This window comes from Pyxicephalus adspersus, chromosome 9 (assembly GCF_032062135.1).
Source record: "Pyxicephalus adspersus chromosome 9, UCB_Pads_2.0, whole genome shotgun sequence".
NCBI classification, from domain to species: Eukaryota; Metazoa; Chordata; class Amphibia; order Anura; family Pyxicephalidae; genus Pyxicephalus; species Pyxicephalus adspersus.
The window spans coordinates 966,855-985,537 of record NC_092866.1 but is presented as its reverse complement, the minus strand read 5'-3'; the positions used below and the strand labels follow the sequence as shown (position 1 = coordinate 985,537).

Here is an 18,683-nt window from a genome sequence, read left to right as displayed (position 1 = left end):
GGGAGGGGTTTGGGTCTATAAGAGGTCACTTATAGGGGGATGGGAGGGGTTTGGGTATTTAGGGGGTCAGGTATAGGCGGATGGGAGGGGTTTGGGTATTTAGGGGGTCAGGTATAGGGGGATGGGAGGGGTTTGGGTATTTAGGGGGTCAGATATAGGGGGATGGGAGGGGTTTGGGTATTTAGGGGGTCAGGTATAGGGGGATGGGAGGGGTTTGGGTATTTAGGGGGTCAGGTATAGGGGGATGGGAGGGGTTTGGGTATTTAGGGGGTCAGGTATAGGGGGCAGAGGGGCAGAGTGTTGGGAGCGTTGCTTGGGTACATTATTGGATCGCTCTCGGCACCTTTGGGTCAGCACTCGGTGAGAATTTGTCTCCTTTGTGCACCGGGAGATGGGATTGGATAGAGCAGAATTGTTTCCATGACAAACCCAATCAGTGGTTCCATCTGAGGACTGAATAACAAGCAGGATAAATGGCTCGGCCATGAAATGTTTACACATAGAAAGTGTCTGAGGAATGTGAAATTCAGAGAAAAGATTCTCTTTTTAGACTTTATATGGAAAATTAAAAGAATCCTCCGCTGCCCAGCTGTCGTGTTAATCATTTGGTCTAAATACTTCAATAAACCTTAAAAAAGGAAGCAGATTTGGGCCTTTGATTTCACTGGCTGCATGCTGGTCAGCATCCCAAATTATATAATATAAGTCAATGCAGAATTTTTGCTTATTTTGCAATATAATGATTGGTTGGTTTATAGGACAGAACGTGAGCAGCTGATTGGTGGTCTGTGAAGCTTTGCACCCCCATAAGTCCTCACACAATTCCCTTTATTGCTGTATGTTGGAGTTTTTGGGGTGCCCAGGACTAGAATAATTGCCCGTAGCTGAGCAGAAGACGTGCAGCCTGCCGAGCTCATAACACTCTATTATTAGAAGCATCGGCCGCCAAAATATTGTTATTATACAGCTCTGGGCAAATATACAAAAACAGCGCTGACTTGTGTATGCAGCCATGGAATCCCAGCAGAAATGTTTTATTAGTTGGATCATCCAGTGATGCCCTCTGCCCCAGGACTGCCACTAATGGAGGCTTTGCCAAGTAGGGGGGCATCTTAGCACCCAAAATGTGTTGGCTTGTGGCATTGATCCTAGAGAAATGAAAGGGCCATTTGGTGCCCCCACACATCAATCTGACAGGTCCTCTTTATAAGGACAGAGACTTTCTAAGCTTCCATAATGCCTGCTGGGCACGGTACCTGTGATGGGCACACGTTTGCTCTGCGGTGTGGCCCCGCTGTCGGTGATGATGATGGGCACTTGGTGGACTTTGGGCTCCAGGTGACGGCTCCTCATTGACAGATAAGCGTTTGTCCCTGCGGGGTAATAAAATGAGAATCGAATTATTGGCAGAGGAAACAGCGAATGTACAAACAGAACATCACAACCTTAATGTCTCCGCTCAGAGCAAAGATTGCTGAGCACACGGCAATTACTGATAGGACGATCACCGTCACCATGAGACCGCAGATATACCAAGATTACTATAGATCCTTAACCCTCTGTGTGCTGGGGGGTAATATACAGGGTCAGTGGTATTTAATACCAGCACATTGTGATACACCCCCGAACATCAGCTGGAAATCTATCATTCCCTACATCATGGTGACACCTAAATGTTAGACCAACATTCCATAACCAGGGATTGGTGGATCTCAGAGATCTGTAAGGGGTCCCACACCCAATTTATACCAACGTAAGGGACCCATCCCCCTATAATGTAAGAAGATCCTTCCTCCTGTGACTACAAAATTATGATGGTCCTTTCCCACTGACCAAAGGGATCCTTCCCCCACTCATCATCAAAGGGGATCCTTCTCCCATCAAAGGGGATCCTTCTCCCACTCCCCATCAAAGGGGATCCTTCTCCCACTCCCCATCAAAGGGGATCCTTCCCCCACTGACCACCACTGAGAGAACATTACACATATCCTTCCTTTTATTATTAATGGGAATGATGGAGTCACAGACAGCCCTGTGCATCATTCACCCAGTGCACCATTTCTTTCTTCTCATCTCATATCTTATTTAAACATCATTATCAGGGGTTCCCCGAGGCCGGAAATTACTGTGGGGGGATTCCATGTTAAAAGGTTTGAGAAAAGCCGTGTTAGACCCTCATGCATGATTTATGTACCATTAATGGCAGTCAGCATCCATTGGCTCCGCAGTGCTGCTTCATTGGGTAAAGTGAATGTGAGGGGGGCGCTGTTCTCGGGTGAATCTTTATCCCATGCCCGGATGAGGGTTCTCTGCTCCTCCCTCCTCGGGGTGCAGAAATATTCAGAGCTGTAATCTCCAACTAGGACCGGAATGTTATCATTGACGTCCAGGATTTGGATCACCAGATCTGCTGAGCCTGACAATCCCCCATCACCTGAAAGAGATCATCGCAGGGTTACAGTGCCACGGGGAGCAAAGCATGCAAAGGGTTAACATGCTGCATTGTTCTATTCATTCCACCAATAGAGCAACACTACTGGGGGGCAGCTATACTGGGGCCCCTGAGGGACCCCAACTAGAATGTCTCCACCCAATGTAATGTACTGAGAAGTACTACTACATACAGAGAACAGATACCGAGAATTACACTCGGGGTACAGGACAAGGGAAGTGGTACTGTGCAGAGTCCAAACATACAGAGAACAGATACCGAGAATTACACTCGGGGTACAGGACAAGGGAAGTGGTACTGTGCAGAGTCCATACATACAGAATAATAGGATTTTGTTAGAGTTCCCCTTTATGGATTTGAGTCTTTGCTGTTTAGTTGCGGTGATTCCCTCGCAGGCCGCCATTGTACTCCGCTCATTTCTGGAAATCTTTATTTGGATTCAGAGCTGAACAATGCAGCAATCGGGATAATTTAGCTTTATTGGCTCTGCGAGTGATGGAGATTTGAAACAGAAATAAAGCTTCAGTCGGGATTTCCCCTTTCAGCGTCCAACACCTGGCTGTGAATGGGCCCCACAGGTGGACATAGAATTGGGGGGATCGTTATGTGTGGGAGAGACTAAAGGGAAACTCCGGGGTGTTGGTACTGATGTTGGCTGAATGTCAGATCACTGAATTCACAGAAAACCATCAGAATTCTGTAAATTAGAGAATTGGATAAAATTATAATTTTTGGTCTTCTGATCTTTCTTCTCTCCGATATTCGTTATGTGGTGTCACACTGATCACACAATTCTACCGCTGAATTTTCTGGTTGAGGCTGATTGAGCTGCCATCACAAAGCCCTAACATTTACCCCTCTCCTACTCCTAATCCTCACCCCAAACCTGACATGGTGGTCACATGGTTGGCATTGGGGTAGGTGGCTATGAATAGCTATGATTATCTACTTTACATTGTACTGTATGTAGATCAGTGACAGGTCCTCTTTCCCCAGGTAACATCCTGTGATTGGTTAGGATTTGGCTGTGTTTAGTCTTTGCCATGATGGAATGTTGGGGTCCCCATGGGCAGTGGGGTGACCGTGGATGATTGCTTTGTATGCATGGAGTGTGTATACCTGGAGAACCCTCTCATTCAGGATCTCAGATCATGTGACCCTGGACAGGTGAGCGGTCCCAGGACCACCAGGTACAATATTATTCCCGGGGCCCTAAGAAGATTTGTCAGATGTTTAAAGCACATTGACCCGAGTCACAGGCCCATTGCAATGGCCCCGCCCCCTTATAGAAAGCAGCCAATCAGCATGTGATGTGATTATGTGAACAGCATAATGAACAGCAATGAACGGCCAGGTAAGGCTGAGCCGTCCTATTATACCGAGATGACATCATGGCGTTGTGAATCATCTGGAACAAATCAGCGCAATAAACAAGCCATTTACACCACATGACATCACCGGCCCAGCGGGCACCATTAACCCCTCCAGGGCTGGGCCCCCTTTCTGCGGAGCCACCCGCACTAATGAGCTCTGACATGGAAGGGTTAAAGGAGTCTGCAAGGTGATCCAGGTTCACATTCTGAGTCAGCTTCCTAAAATAAAATATTAAACAATGAAAGGCCCAGCGGGATCGGCGCTATTTCTGGAGCATCGAAAATCCTGGTAAAGAGAACCGGTCATGGAGCTGGGTGAGAAGCCGCAGATAGATTCTGCCTGTGTATGATACAAGGAGGGCGAGAGAATGGCAGCCTCCACCTGAGGAGTCTCACACAGGTATTTTGTTATCCAGCAGGTCCTCTTTAAAGAAGAACCCCATCCCAGGAAATGATTGCAGTGATAAAAATTGTGATAGGGCCAGCGGGTGAGGGAAGGAATAAAATCCACTTACCTACAGCTCTGATATAAAGAGAAAGGTGCAGAACAAAGGAAGAAATGTTGTATTAACTCCGCATTCAGACATTACAGGGTTAATAGATGACCCACCCGCCTCCTGCGCCGTGACCTGCACGCTATACGTGTCACCATACTGCTCTCTGTCCAGGGGGCGCCGCAACTGGATTTCCCCAGAATCCTCCTGGATGGACAACCAATTCCTGCCGTCACCTCTCATACCATACCTGCAAAACCGACAAGAGAGAAGGATGTATTACAGAGCTCTGACATATACCGGAGCGATGTACAGAACACTGAGCCAGGGAAGCTGACACTCTAATGCCCCCCCCCCCCACAGTCACACCTTATTATTATACATTTATATAGCTCTGACATATACCGCAATGCTGTACAGAGTACACTGAGCCAGTCCCATCAGTCTCTGTACAGAGGAGCTGACACTCTAATGTCCTCCCACAGTCACACACTATTATTATACATTTATATAGCTCTGACATATACTATAGTGGTGTGCAAAGAATTTGATCTGCTGTCTCTTTCCCTCCACCAATCACATTTATTGATCGTGTATTGGGGGAATTTCTAGCTCTGCAGAGAGATATTTATATAGTTTGGGTCGATGGTAACTGAACACTTCCAATTTCTATTCATAATTTATTATTTCTTCTGCATGGGAGATGCAGATTATGATGGGTGAATTGATCCTGTAAGTGTATCTCTGGGTGAATATAAAACTTCAGATTTTCCAGTTCCACATTTGTTAAACATTTGAAAAATAATATCTGCAATACATGATCTCACCACCAGGGGTGCCCACCCACCTACACACTTACCTTAGATTGGTCTGGTTGTGGATGTCGGGATCGGTGGCTCTCACAGTCACTATGACCGCCCCAGGCTGAGCATCTTCTGGAATTTGGATTTCATATTTCTCCAGAGTAAAGACCGGAGGCTCATTGACATCACCGACAATAATAATAATGGCGGCCGTAGAGCTGGGCCCATATTCTGCCCCACAAAGCTCCACCGCATTCCTCACCGCTACCACCAGGTGATATTCCGAGAGCTGCTCATAGTCCAAACCCTGCAACCGGAGAATAGAATACATTAATATTATGTGCACAGTACCACTTCCCTAATGGTAATTCTCAGTATCAGTTCTTATTCTGTATGTATGGACTCTGCACAGTACCACTTCTCTTGTCCTGTACCGGGGGGGGGGGGGGGGGTAATTCCCGGTATCTGTACATTGTCCCATATAACCGCTCTCATGCAGCAGTTAGAAGACATTTCAGTATTTCCCCCTGCGGTGTACAGGAGGATTTGGCGGCTCCCCACCTGCAGATCGGTAACTTGCAGCAGTTTCCCCCCCAAACGCCTCCTCCGTACCCCAGGGCCGCCATCTTTACGCCCCCTCGCCGCTACAAAGTGCCAATTTGGTGCTGCAGGGGCTGAACACCTCTAAACGGATGCAGAATTTTTCCAGATTTCTGAATTTGTGGCGCTTTATGGACGCGGTGGGGCGGTGAATGCTGAGAGGTTTCAATGAGTCGAAATGAAAGGAGAAATAGATAGAGGGGAGCTGAGAGGAAAGAGAATAAATATGGCGCTGGTTGAAGGGTGCTGGGGGAAATTCCAACAGGAAATAAAAAAGATTGCAATGTAACTGATTGGAGGATCTCGGGGGTTGCTGCCTCTTTAAATATGCAGATTAGTTATTAGTTATTATGATACAATGTAACTGTGAAGGGGGGGCAGGTGGGGTCAATATTGTGCCCCCCCCCCCCGTCTGCAGCCCCCTGACCATGAAAAGGACAGAATTTGTATTGTATTATGTGTGTTCATAAAAATTCTATAACTGTCAGCAAATGTCGGGTTCCTGGGGGCCCTACCCACATTCGGGCCCCATAGTAATTTCTATGGTTGCATTGGTGATCCCTACACCATCGCCTCCAATAATCCCGGATTTTTCGGATTCTTTCCTGACGTCATGGTGCCAGGATAGGGGTGGCCATGGAGGAGGGTTGTGTCCCCGATGATGGATCACCAGACTCCCCCAATATCCCCTGATTTGTATTCCCATCATCTCCAATTGGTAATCCCGGGATTATCCCCCACACATCTGTGCCACATGATGGAGGAGCAGATAGCCCCCTGAGGGTCAAAGAAATGCCCCCAAGGTGCGGCCACAGGGGGGACCACAGGCATCATACAAATATATTGTCATTTCTATCCATCAGGGCAATTGTTTGTCTCCCCCATATGGTCACTTCTAGGATATCCCAACACAGCTACCTGACCCCTGGGAAATCCATCAGGTGGGGGGCACAGGGGCCAATGGCTGATCTGAGAGTTATGGGGGAGGGTGAGGAGGCTACACAATACATTGGGAATACACGGAGGAGGCCGAGCACCGCAGAACAGAAATATTACTATTAATAAGCAAGATTTATATAGCGCCAACATGTTACGCAGCTCTGTACAATAAATAGGGGCGGGACATTACAGGGGAGGCGGGGCAATAGATTGGAGAAGTAATACGGAGGCAAAAATAACGGAGGCTGAATCACCAAAGGGGAGCAGGAAAATCTGAATATTACAAAGGAGGTCACGCATTGTACAATGGGCCCCATAGCAGAGGCCAAGCAATGTGCAATGGGCCCCATAGCAGAGGTGTACAATGGGCCCCATAGCAGAGGCCAAGCATTGTACAATGGGCCCTATAGCAGAGGCCACGCATTGTACAATGGGCGCCATAGAAGAGGCCACGCATTGTACAATGGGCCCCATAGAAGAGGCCACGCATTGTACAATGGGCGCCATAGAAAAGGCCACGCAGTGCTGGGAGCGCCATTTCTGATATTTTTGTGTTGCCCCCCCAGTGCCCTCCCTGACATTTAAGATTTCTGTATTGATTATGTGACGGAGATTTTGTCCTCGATGTCCCCGCAGTGAGCGGTATTAGAGGGGAACGCTCGTCACGCGGGATGACGTCAGAGGCCGATGTTCCCGATGTGAGTCAGAGGGTCGATGAGGGACATTTACCCCCCCTGTCCCCCGGGCTCCATCAATTCTCCGCAATGTTTTATTTCATTATTAAAGATCTCGCTCAGCTCTGAGACATTTCCCGCTTTTGTGTCATCAGCGCACCGAGGAACAAAACGTCTAATTAGAGGAGCCGGCCGGCCCTGCTGAATTCTGCGTCAGAGGAAATCTCTGACAGATCACATCAGGAATAGAAGCAGTGCAGGGCCATAAATCCTCAATAATCATCAATATCCTAACAGAGAATAAAGCCCATAAAACAGACAACCAATGCCGCTCTGTATAACACCTCAGTAATTGGATTTGTTATTGTATCACCCCCTGTACAGCAGGGCTTGAGTGTGAGAGAAGAAGCAGCACAAGGAGCCAATCCTGATAGGAGAGAGCAATAGGGATGCTGATTCTTCTTGCAATGTCCAATCACAGGCTGGGGGCAGGTCCAAAGTGTTCTGGGCTCAGATATAGTGGGTTGCCCATCAGAGTGGGGACATCTATTGGCAGAAAAAAAGTACTGCAAGGGAAATCTTTGGCTAAAAGTTGCATGTTGCAGCAAAAGCTGGGCTAGATTTTTTTTATCTGAGGCCATTTATTTATTGTTGTTATTTCTTTGCTGTTCAGCTTCATACTGGGGGCAGTCCGGAACATCGGGGTCACTGGGAACTCAGAGGACTTACAGGGACACGGTGGTCACTCAAGATCCCTGGGGGTCACACAGGAAGTCTTAAGGACCCCAGAATCCTGGAAAGGGCTCCCGGTGACACAGGAAATAGTGAGGATGCTGGAACTTTGGAAGACACAGGGGCCGGGGGCCAGGGGCCGGAAATCAAACTGCTGCCCAGGTAAGGGGTGATTGGTCTGATCATTGAAAGATGATGATTGGCACGCAGGGTGGGGACTGACCATGCAGATGCCATGCCAATCAATAAGTGGTGCCCACCGGTGCCCACATCTCCCACACAATGGTGGGACTACAAGTACCAGATCAGAATCCTCTTTGCTGATGACGTGGGACACATAGAGGCCGGTAGTCACTGGCTGAATCACTCCTCACTATTTTCCTATAACCTGCTTATATATCTGACCATAAAGATGTAACACATATTATTTACAAGCTTGGTTCTCTTGTTATCCGGTGTGTGATTGGCCGGAGTTACCCTTTAACATTTACCTTTTCCAGGAAGATGCTGACGCCGTTCTCATTGGATTTAATCCCGAAGGTTTCATCTTCATTCCCGGACAGCACAGAGAACTCCGCAGCTTTATTCACCATCTGCACATCATCATCAGCCGCTGTAAGTGTCACAACGAGGGCCCCGGGGGCAGAATCTTCAGCAATGATGAAGGGGGCAAACTGGGAAAATAAATCAACAGAAATGGCAATATTTTATATTCTGCACCTTATTATCATATGGGGCACCCCCTCCCCCCAGGGTATAATTATTATACTGAGAGGCACAAACTGCTCATTGCCCCAGGAACCCCTAGCGCCCCCTGGAGGAGCCCTGGTTGGGAAGCTGATCTATGTATTGCCAATGTCTCCATCCTCCAGATCCCTCCCTACACACAGCCCAATCTGTGGAATATCGTACAATCCATAAATCCTGATCGACCGGCTTCCTGATTCCATCCAAATATTACGACCAATCAGCAAGCTCCATTATCATTACTGATCAGACCCATCGATATAACATTCCTCATCCAATATGGCTGCCCCCTTTCCCACAATCCCCCGCTCCTGCACTGCTGCCCCCTGTACCTACCCCCACCCGGGGGATTTGCCCCACACCACACACAGAGATTCATCCAGGCTGTGGGTGTAATAAAAGATTCATCTTCCCGGATAAGGTGCCATGAATCACAAACTACTCAACAGGTGATGATGAGAGCAGTGGGAGAGATTCACACAATATATTCACCAAGTAAAGATGAATAAAAGCAATCTCAATGAAAAGGCTCCCGGGGACACCATGTTCCCTGGCTCAGGCACCATCCCCCGTATCCCTGACACTGAGATTCACACATTGTTCATCCAGGAGCCGGAGATTTCATTAACAATTCACTAAAATGTTTTTATCCAAGCTGACGTTCTGTTGATCCTGCCAGAAATGCAATGAGCTGATGTCTTCCTGTGCTTATCAGTTACATTGTTTCCAGCAATCTCCAAGGACTAACCCCCCCCCCCCCCCCTACATTGGTATATGGAGAAGAAGGGGGGGGGGGGTCTGCAGTTCTGTGCTGTGTTGTCAGCTTATAACAGGAAGTGTGTTACTGGCAGGATCGCCAAGTTTCTTACCTGGTTCTGAACAAAGACTGGTGGGTTGTTATTCACATCCTTCACTTCAATGGTCACTGTGCAGGTCCCTGTCAGTCCTGGAAGGGAAAATAGAGAACAATGGAATAATCTCACCTTCACCAACCCCAGAATGGAGGGAAGATTTACAGCTTTATTATATTGCTGGTATTGGGGATTATCTAGGGGCCAATGGGACAGAAATCCCTGACTGAATTACAATAAGGTAGGGAAGACAGAAAAACAAGCACAATACCAATGAGGCTCTGCAGGGGAGGAGCTTAGTACTGATGTAGTTCTGCAGGGGAGGAGCTCAGTACTAATATGGTTCTGCAGGGGAAGAGTGTAGTACCAATGAGGTCCTGCAGGGGGGAGCATAGTACGAATGAAGCTCTACAAAGGAGGAGCACAGAACCAATAAAACCAATGAGGTCCTGCAGGGGGGAGCCTTGTACCAATGAAGCTTTGCAGGGGAAGAGCACAGAACCAATGAGGCTCTGCAGGGGAGGAGCTTAGTACTGATGTAGTTCTGCAGGGGAGGAGCTCAGTGCTAATGTGGTTCTGCAGGGGAGGAGCTAAGTACTAATGTGGTTCTGCAGGGGGGAGCACAGAACCAATGAGGCACTGCAGGGGATGAGCTTTGAACTGATGTAGTTCTGCAGGGGAGGAGCTCAGTGCTAATGTGGTTCTGCAGGGGAGGAGCTCAGTACTAATGTGGTTCTGCAGGGGAGGAGCTCAGTACTATTGTGGTTCTGCAGGGGAGGAGCTCAGTACTAATGTGGTTCTGCAGGGGAGGAGCTCAGTACTAATGTGGTTCTGCAGGGGGGAGCACAGAACCAATGAGGCTCTGCAGGGGAGGAGCTTAGTACTGATGTAGTTCTGCAGGGGAGGAGCACAGAACCAATGAGGCTCTGCAGGGGAGGAGCTTTGTACTAATGTGGTTCTGCAGGGGAGGAGCTCAGTATCAATAAGACTTTATAATTTTCCATTCTTACATACTCAGCCTTCCCTGGGGCCCCTTAGAAATCACTTACCTCCCAGTTCCCCAGCCCGGTCAGTGGCAGAGACTACCAGGGTGTATGTGTTGGGCTCCGGGCTGTCCTCCAGCAGGGTCACCTGCCCACTGTTCCCTCCTATATGGAAGAAGCCATCTCTGGGCTCCTGGCTCTCAATGTTATATACAATCTCTGCATTCTGAGTTTTGGGGTCATCTCCATCCTCTGCCTTCAGTTCCAGGAGGAGAGAACCTGCAATAGGGAGAAGAAATCCTCACACCGCATCTCACCTGGACGATGGCCTGAGATGTAACCACCAATCAGAGCTTCCGATCTTCTATGCCCTGGACCCCCAGCCCTGCTGTACAAACCTTTCTTTGCAGCCTCTGTAATCTCCACGTGGTAGGTGCTTTGGGTGAACATCGGTGGGTTGTCATTCTCATCGGTCACAGTGACTGTCATGTGTAAGGGCTCACTGTACAGGAGGCCATCAGCGTTCAGGGCCGACACTCTGATCTGATACTGAAGAGCAAAGAGGATCAGAGTCATGACAATCATTTCATCCTGATGTGCAGTTCACAAATGTCTGACACAGATCAGCCTCTGCTGCGGCCCCCCACTTAGTGATTGCAGTCTGATCACTGGGGGAGACTGAGGAAATGCTTCCTCCTGCCTGCAGCAGACTGATGGCATCCTCTTAGCCCAGACAAAGCCAATGACTGGAGTTCATGAACGGCTTTTTAATGATAAATAGTGGAGTTTTCCTGAAATATGATACTGTCAGTGAATATTGTGACAATTCAGGATTCATGGAGACTTGCAAAGTTCCACTTTCTAACTTTTTAGAATTCGGTAAATGTGACAAAGAATTCTCTCACCTCGGATTGTCTCTCCCGGTCCAGTTCTTCGGTGACATAAATATTCCCATTCTGATCGACCATGAACAGATCCCCGATATCATTTCCTGACACCTCATAGGCGACCTCCGTACTGTTCCAGTGCACCTGTGACATCACACAAGGCTTTAGAATACGGTGCAGACCCGGTCACCCGGCACCAACCCAGGGGCAAGATTGTCACACCCCAGGGGTGATTTCTACACATGGGGCAGCATCGACACTTGGCGGTGTTTTGGGTTGCACACAGAAGGTCGGTCGCCATAATTTCATTATAACATAATGTGATAACATAAAATTGTGGAAATAATAATGCAAGGAAAAGGAGCGCAAAAACTTCTAATTTGTTCAGCCAATCACATCCGAGTATTCATTTTTGTGTTTTGGGTAATGGGGGAGGGGACAAGGGTTTGTGTTACAATGTATCAGATAATCATTGGAATTGTATGGAACCTGAGAGCAGCCAATCAGCTGTCACTCACTGTAACATTGTAACAAAACAGCTGAATGCTGCGATGTGATTGGCTGCCCTGGTTTCCTGCACTTCACTAGCAATCCATATAAGGCGCCATTCAGCAGGACAGCCAATCAGAAAACAGCGATTAGGAAGCTGGTTAAACCTTGTACAGGGGATCAATAATTGTCACTGAAACAATCATTGCTGACAAATGGGGAAGAGGGGGCCACTTTGAGAATTCTTCATTCCCAGGGCCCCCAAATGACAGAATGGCTGGGGGGTGCAGGAGCTGGAATGTTGTGTATTTGGGGCCCCTATTTCATATTTGCCCTGAACCCCGTTTTCCTAAATCCCCCCCAATTTCTACAACGTGGCCTGTTGTGTCTGAGCGGTGACACTGAAGGACGGACTATCAGATATTGGTGGTGGGACCCCTTAGAAAGGGAACGGGGGGCCCCAGTGATGATACCATCGTTCAGTTCCCCTTCTTCTCCTCTATGTTGATGATTATAATGGCCGCCTGGATGGGGCCCCTGGGCTCCTCCACCTTGTTTAACATATTTATAATAGTTTACAATAACATTTGGGGAATTTTCCACAGCTGAGGGGTTTCCCAACATTATCCTGAAATCCTGAACATCCCTCACTTTATATCCCTGGGGACACAGGGAGAGGAGCTGGGCCAGCGAGGGGTTAATATTTGGGCAGAACCTATCCTGGGGGGGGTCATTTCATGGTACATTATAATTATTATTACTTGCCCCCCCCCCCCCCCCCATGGTGAATGGGGCAAGTAGCCAGGTATGGTACAGGGAGGGGGGATGAGCTCCAGGTATGGAATCGAGGGGGGGGGATTTAAGGGGAACCCCACTATTCTAGTAATAAACTATACCAGTGCTCAGATCTCTGCACCCAGGAATGATATTCGCATGATTTCCGTATTTCCCATCATTTTGTTTTATTTAGGGGATCTGGGAAAGATTTGATCCCTTCCTGCCACGTTTGTCACATTTGGGAGATTTCCCTTTACTTCCTGTTAGAAACATTGTTCACATAGCAGAGTGAATAACATTCCCCCTGCAGGAGACATTTCACTGAGCTTAGTAAAGGTCCCGATTTACAAATCCCTCTCCAGGTGATTGGATATGAACTATCCACACATTTACTAAGCTGAGTGAATTGTCCTTTGCAGGGGAATGATTCACCTTGAGGAAAATATAAATTTCTTTAGTAAATAAATTCCATTGACCGAACTGTCCACAGGTACAACCCCTCCCCCATTAACCATCAGATCGGCCCACTTACCTCAGCTATCAGGTAGGGATACTCTCCTCTCCGATTCTCAGGAATGGGCACCAGGCCGGGAGCTCTCCAGGTGTTTTCCGCCACAATAATTTCCAGGTTCCCAGGAGCCACAAATCCCATCGGACTATCGCCCAGGTCCTTGGCCTGAACCACGAGTCTGAACGGGCCGACATCCCTTTGGTGGAGGTGAGAGACACCTGGAGGAAAAAAATGTGACAACCATAAATAGGAGGATCAGACCGACAGCAATATGCACATTTATTGAAGGGTCTGAGCTCCGCCCACTGCAGCCACCGGCCAATCCGAGCTCAGACAGAGGACGCTCATTTACATATCAATCAGGGACAGAAAAAGATACAAATACATCAAAATATTACCAGAGGACATGTTTTTTTTTGGGGGGGGGGGATAATACTATGACTGCCTTAGGGGGGCTACAATAACTGCACTGTACCCATGGAGGAGGAACGTAGCCACCCTTGGATAGCAGCACCTTTGGGGGGGGGGGGGGGTAGATGGACTCATAGATTTACATGGACTCTAGATGGAGTGAATACCAAATTAATGTGGAACTCCAGCCAACACTTTTCCTGCAGCTACAGCAATATATATTATTTTTTTGGGGGGATAAAACTTTCACCCATTCTACAACAATCATCGTAGCCCCCCCGTTGGTGTCAAATGGTTTGTCCCAACTTTGCAGCCGCTACTTATGCTGGACAGCCTGGGTGACCTGAGAGACAGGTTCTCTTTAATCCTCTCTAATTAATGAGAATTCTCACTTTCACTCGCCAATGTTCTGGTTTTGTTTTAGATGAATGTTCAGTGTGAATCAGAGCCCAATCCTCTCATACAATCCGTCTCTATCACGGCGGTGCGATGAGTCACCGGTGACCCCGTGGTATTGATTATCTGTCACCGTCCTTGGCTTTATCCAAGCGCATTGTACGGATGAGTTGCTGGTCACGTGACATGCGAGCCGCACACGAGGGGTTAACACGTGGCCCTTTGTACATTTCCTCTCCGTCACAGCGGATCGAAAGGCCTTGAAACATTGACGAAGAAGATTTTTATTTTATTTTCATGAACATAAAGTTTACATAATCCTCAGGTAAGGTAAACCCGTCATGTGAGAATTGCCGAGCGTCTGACAATGCTGATTGCCTGGCTGCCATTGTGATTGGAGGTTCAGGGGGCCACAGATGGCTGTTGTTGTATTGGCTCCTCAGTCATCATTAGGGGCTCCGCTCGCTCTTATTACATTGCGTTGTATAGGACTCGGTGAATGGAAGCCCTGATGAAGGGAGGCATTGGCCCCAAAGCGAGTCGGATAAATCTTCTATTGGATGTTCTTGTCTCATGCTGGTCAACCATTGGTCCATCCACCACCTCCAGATTTAGCGTTAGATTTCCAATGGATGTTGGATCCAAATATCAATCAAGAGAGATCCACCAAATGCAATCTTACCTAGCAGGGGCAGTTTTAGGGGAAAGCAAACTGGAAAGTTTCTCAGGGACCCCACCATATCCAAGGCCCCAACTGACGGGATCAAAAGCAGCTGGGATGTTGTACATTTAGGGCCCCCAATTTTTTTATGGGGCCCCATTAAGTTGAAAGCTGTCCCTGTTGCTCAGAGGCCCCATGAGTCTCAATATGGCCCTGGGTGACACAGGGTTAGGAAGGTCATCTGCCCCAGCCCCCCCCCACGCTACCCTCTGGATATACAGGGACTCACCTTGTTCGGTAAGTGACACGGCTCCGGTCCTCGGCTCTATGTGGAAGGAGCTCTGCTCTGATTGGATGATTGAGTAGCGTAAGTCAGCATTCGGTGTGGCTGGGTCGTCTCCATCGGTGGCCCTGACATGCATGAAGGAGATTCCTGTAAAAGGAACACAAAGGAACCGGATGAATGAAGAGGAGGCCCCATGTATGACCAAGAGGTGACCCCAGGGCCATTTCTGTGGGGCAATATCGGGGTCACGGGATGTTCAGGGGTTTCCTACCCAACAGCCCAGGGATTGTCCTATTCATCGACTCAATGCACAGATACCAACCGCTCACAGCAATCCACAGCAGAGGGTTTACAGGAGAGGAGACTAAGGAAATGCTCCCTGTTGCCTGCAGCAGACTGATGACATCATCTTAGCCAAGGCGCAGTCACTGAGTGGATCTGAAGGACGGCTTTATAATAAAAGATCCTGCATGCTGGGGATTTATTCATGGAGATTGGACCGTGACTGACAGCTCCTCTTATAAAATAAAGACACTTTTAGGATTTCCTTATTGGTTTCCTCTGAGCTGGAAGGAATATTCACATCTCAAACTCCACGTCACATGATCTGCACCTGAACATTCACCCTCATACCACACATCCAAGGTCTACTTTTGCCCTGGTTGACTGTGAGATTTGGGCTCCCGGGATGTTCCTGCACCCCCTGCATAGCTGCGTTATGATGTCATGGCGGCTCGCAGAGGTCTGGAAACTTTTCTGACTCTTTCCAGTGTAAACTTTTCCTCCACATCAACAGTTCACCGCTCCGGGGAATCCCTTACAGTGAATCAATTCATCTTTCACCCTCTGACTGCATCCACAATGATCCAACGTCTCACCTCATGGCTGGGGGGCCACTGGGCCCTCTGCAGGCTCCTGACCCCAATGTAAAGGAAACCTGTCATGTTACCCAGATACCCCCCCTTTACAGGGTCTCTTCATCTTCCAAGGGCCCCTAGGGGCCACAACCTCTGGGAGTGCAGAATGAAAATATTACCTTCCAGCTCCTCCCACAATGGTGAGATTCCCCCCTGTAGTTTGTGTCTCTGCCCCCCCCGGGAATGGCTGTGGTGGGGGATGTGTTGTTCTCGGGCCGGGGAGATTAGTGGGCTATAATGGGCCGGTGGGTGCAGTCACATGACATCTGTAAAAGGGTCATAAAATCCCACCCTGGCCCCCTCCCCACTGGAGGAATTAATCCCACCTAGGGAATGCCAGGAATATCCCATCTCCTCCTCATTACCAGCCAGGAATAAATGTTCTGACCCAAAACCCACACTGCCCCTCCCCCACCCGCTTAGCTGGAGGTTCCATACTCCTATCTGGTGATCCTAGGGTGACAACACTGACTTACTGTATCTACGGAGGAGCAATGTTGTCACCCCAGGACAGGAAGTGGGACTACAGAGCACCTTCCTCTTCTCCATAGCATTGGGGGAATGTTCTGTAGTGGTGAAGTGAATGTGACCATTAAATGCCCAGAACCGGCAGACAGGAAGTTTCCTCCCTGGATTTCTGGCAGGATCAGCCCGGCTCCTTCTGAAATGGGTTCCCCTCCCCCCTGGCAGGACGGGTTTAGTGATTTGGATCCATAGACCTGCTGGGGTTCCTCTGCTGACAACTCCATGCAGCGTCTTCTGGTCCAGGACCGGCGTGTTGTCATTTTCATCCATCACTTCAATGATTATGGTCACCGCCTCGGCCCCGCCCATCACCTGTGTGCCAAAAATAGGCAATTATAGGAAAGGTCACAGAGGGCCCGGGGCCCCAACATTTACCCCTTCCCCATCTTGTATATTGCAGGAAAATATCATCCCCCAAATATCTCCAACAAATGGAGTTCTGAGCCAGGGGCCCCATTGGATGCAGCTGAGGGGTCCCAAAGCAGAAACAAAACTCTCATCATGAGACTGATACAAAGTTACAATCTGATCACAGAGGAGACTGGGGAAACGCTTCCTCCTGCCTGCAGCAGACTGATGACATCATCTCAGCCTAGGCACTGATTGGAGCTCCCTCGAAGGTTATTAATGATAATAGGTGGAGCTCCCCTGAAATATGAGACTGTCAGAGTATATTGTGACTGATCAGAATTCCATGATTGAGGAATTATCTCCATAATATTATACAGCAGCCCAGCATCCTATCACAGGGCGCGGATAGAACAGAGCAGCCAATCAGGATTACCGTTAGGTTGTAATTCGTTTTCTCCTCCCGATCGAAGGGTCTGAGAGCGCAAAGAAATCCCGAGGCCGAATCCAGCTCAAACATTCCTTCCGGACTTCCAGCCAGCACTGCGTCCTTCCAGGCGTCCAATGCCAAATCTATCTGCAGGAGAGAATGTCAGGGTAAGAGGCAAGGGGCAAAAGGAATGCCCAGGGGGCAAATGGGTGGGGGCAGGGATCACCATGATGGCCTGTAGAGGGGTATCCAGACACAACCGGGGCATAGCCACCTCACTGGGCCCCAATGTGAAATTTTGGGGACAACGCCCGCTTACCCCCATCACCGGCCCCATAGCAAAATTTCAGATGCCGGGCACCATGCTGGTCAGAGAGATGGGGGCCACACTGGAGGGCCCTCCGATTCATCTGTATGTCGCTGATTGCTGGTGGTGACTGCATTAGTTTTCTGTTTTTCAGGCTCTCTTTCTTTATTTACATGCGGTGATCCTGCCAGAAACAGACCAGGACTACAAGGCACCCCCCCCCCCCCCCTCCATAACATTGGAGGGGATCTATAGCCCTCAGACCGGGAATCACTGCCCTCCATAACAACCAATCACATGTCTGTTTTCATCCTCCATCTTGTGCTTGGAAAATGGTTTCTGCAATCTGATTGGTTCTTTCAGTGATATTTTATTATAGAAGAGATTTCTCTGCGTCACCACAGACAAAATCCACAGTGGCCCTCAGTCGGTCCCAGGCGACATCTCGCACCCTCCAATCAGCACGGCTGCCTTGTGTCCCTATGAATGGATTATCAGGGGCCCCCCAATCATCACATGTCCCCACCCCTCACTTCATATAAACTGTATTCAGAGCCAGCTGGAGGAAATGAAAGCAGGAGCCGTGACCCCATCAGTGACAACAGCTACAATGAGAAATGTCTCTGCTCGTCACATGTGGCCCTGAAAAACATTTCAAAGAGAACCGGTCATGTCTGACCTGCTGCAAACCTCTCACATGGCCGGCACTCTGCAGATTTATTATGTCAGCTGTCTGAGCCCTGACTGCTCCCTGAACTCTGAGGAGCCCTGCTAATACTGCCCCCCATATAACTGAGTCACATGACAAATATGGCTCCATTTACTGTGACCCCCCAGTGTGCCCTTACCTTGGTCAGATACCACGGCCAGGGCCCTCTGTAGTTCTCAGGGACCCGAATCCATTTCACGTGAGAAGAGACGCCCACCTGTGCCAAACAGAGACCATCACATGCACATTCACTAAAAGATTCACACACTATTATACATTCATTTAGCTCTGACATATACCCCCGTGCTGTACAGAGAACACTGAGCCAGTCCCATCAGTCTCTGTACAGAGGAGCTGACACTCTAATGTCCCCCACAGTCA

The 18,683-nt window shown here is 48.7% G+C and overlaps 1 protein-coding gene across 2 annotated transcripts in view; it reads right to left on the bottom strand.

Annotated features, from left to right (window-relative positions):
- CDH16 (cadherin 16) overlaps positions 1 to 18,683 on the bottom strand; it is a 25,759-nt gene that overhangs the window by 5,505 nt on the left and 1,571 nt on the right. For both annotated transcript variants that reach the window (XR_011922170.1, XM_072422089.1), the window contains exons 2-15: positions 18,442 to 18,519; positions 17,293 to 17,433; positions 16,703 to 16,820; positions 15,070 to 15,213; positions 13,334 to 13,530; positions 11,554 to 11,679; positions 11,047 to 11,197; positions 10,715 to 10,927; positions 9,684 to 9,760; positions 8,559 to 8,741; positions 5,179 to 5,429; positions 4,436 to 4,569; positions 2,195 to 2,434; positions 1,257 to 1,373 (exon numbers count right to left, since the gene is read on the bottom strand). Coding sequence is in view for 1 of the 2 variants with exons in the window: in XM_072422089.1 (XP_072278190.1) it covers positions 1,257 to 1,373; positions 2,195 to 2,434; positions 4,436 to 4,569; positions 5,179 to 5,429; positions 8,559 to 8,741; positions 9,684 to 9,760; positions 10,715 to 10,927; positions 11,047 to 11,197; positions 11,554 to 11,679; positions 13,334 to 13,530; positions 15,070 to 15,213; positions 16,703 to 16,820; positions 17,293 to 17,433; positions 18,442 to 18,519 (2,170 nt within the window). In the remaining variant the exon portion in view is untranslated. The remainder of the gene's footprint in view (positions 1 to 1,256; positions 1,374 to 2,194; positions 2,435 to 4,435; positions 4,570 to 5,178; positions 5,430 to 8,558; positions 8,742 to 9,683; positions 9,761 to 10,714; positions 10,928 to 11,046; positions 11,198 to 11,553; positions 11,680 to 13,333; positions 13,531 to 15,069; positions 15,214 to 16,702; positions 16,821 to 17,292; positions 17,434 to 18,441; positions 18,520 to 18,683) is intronic.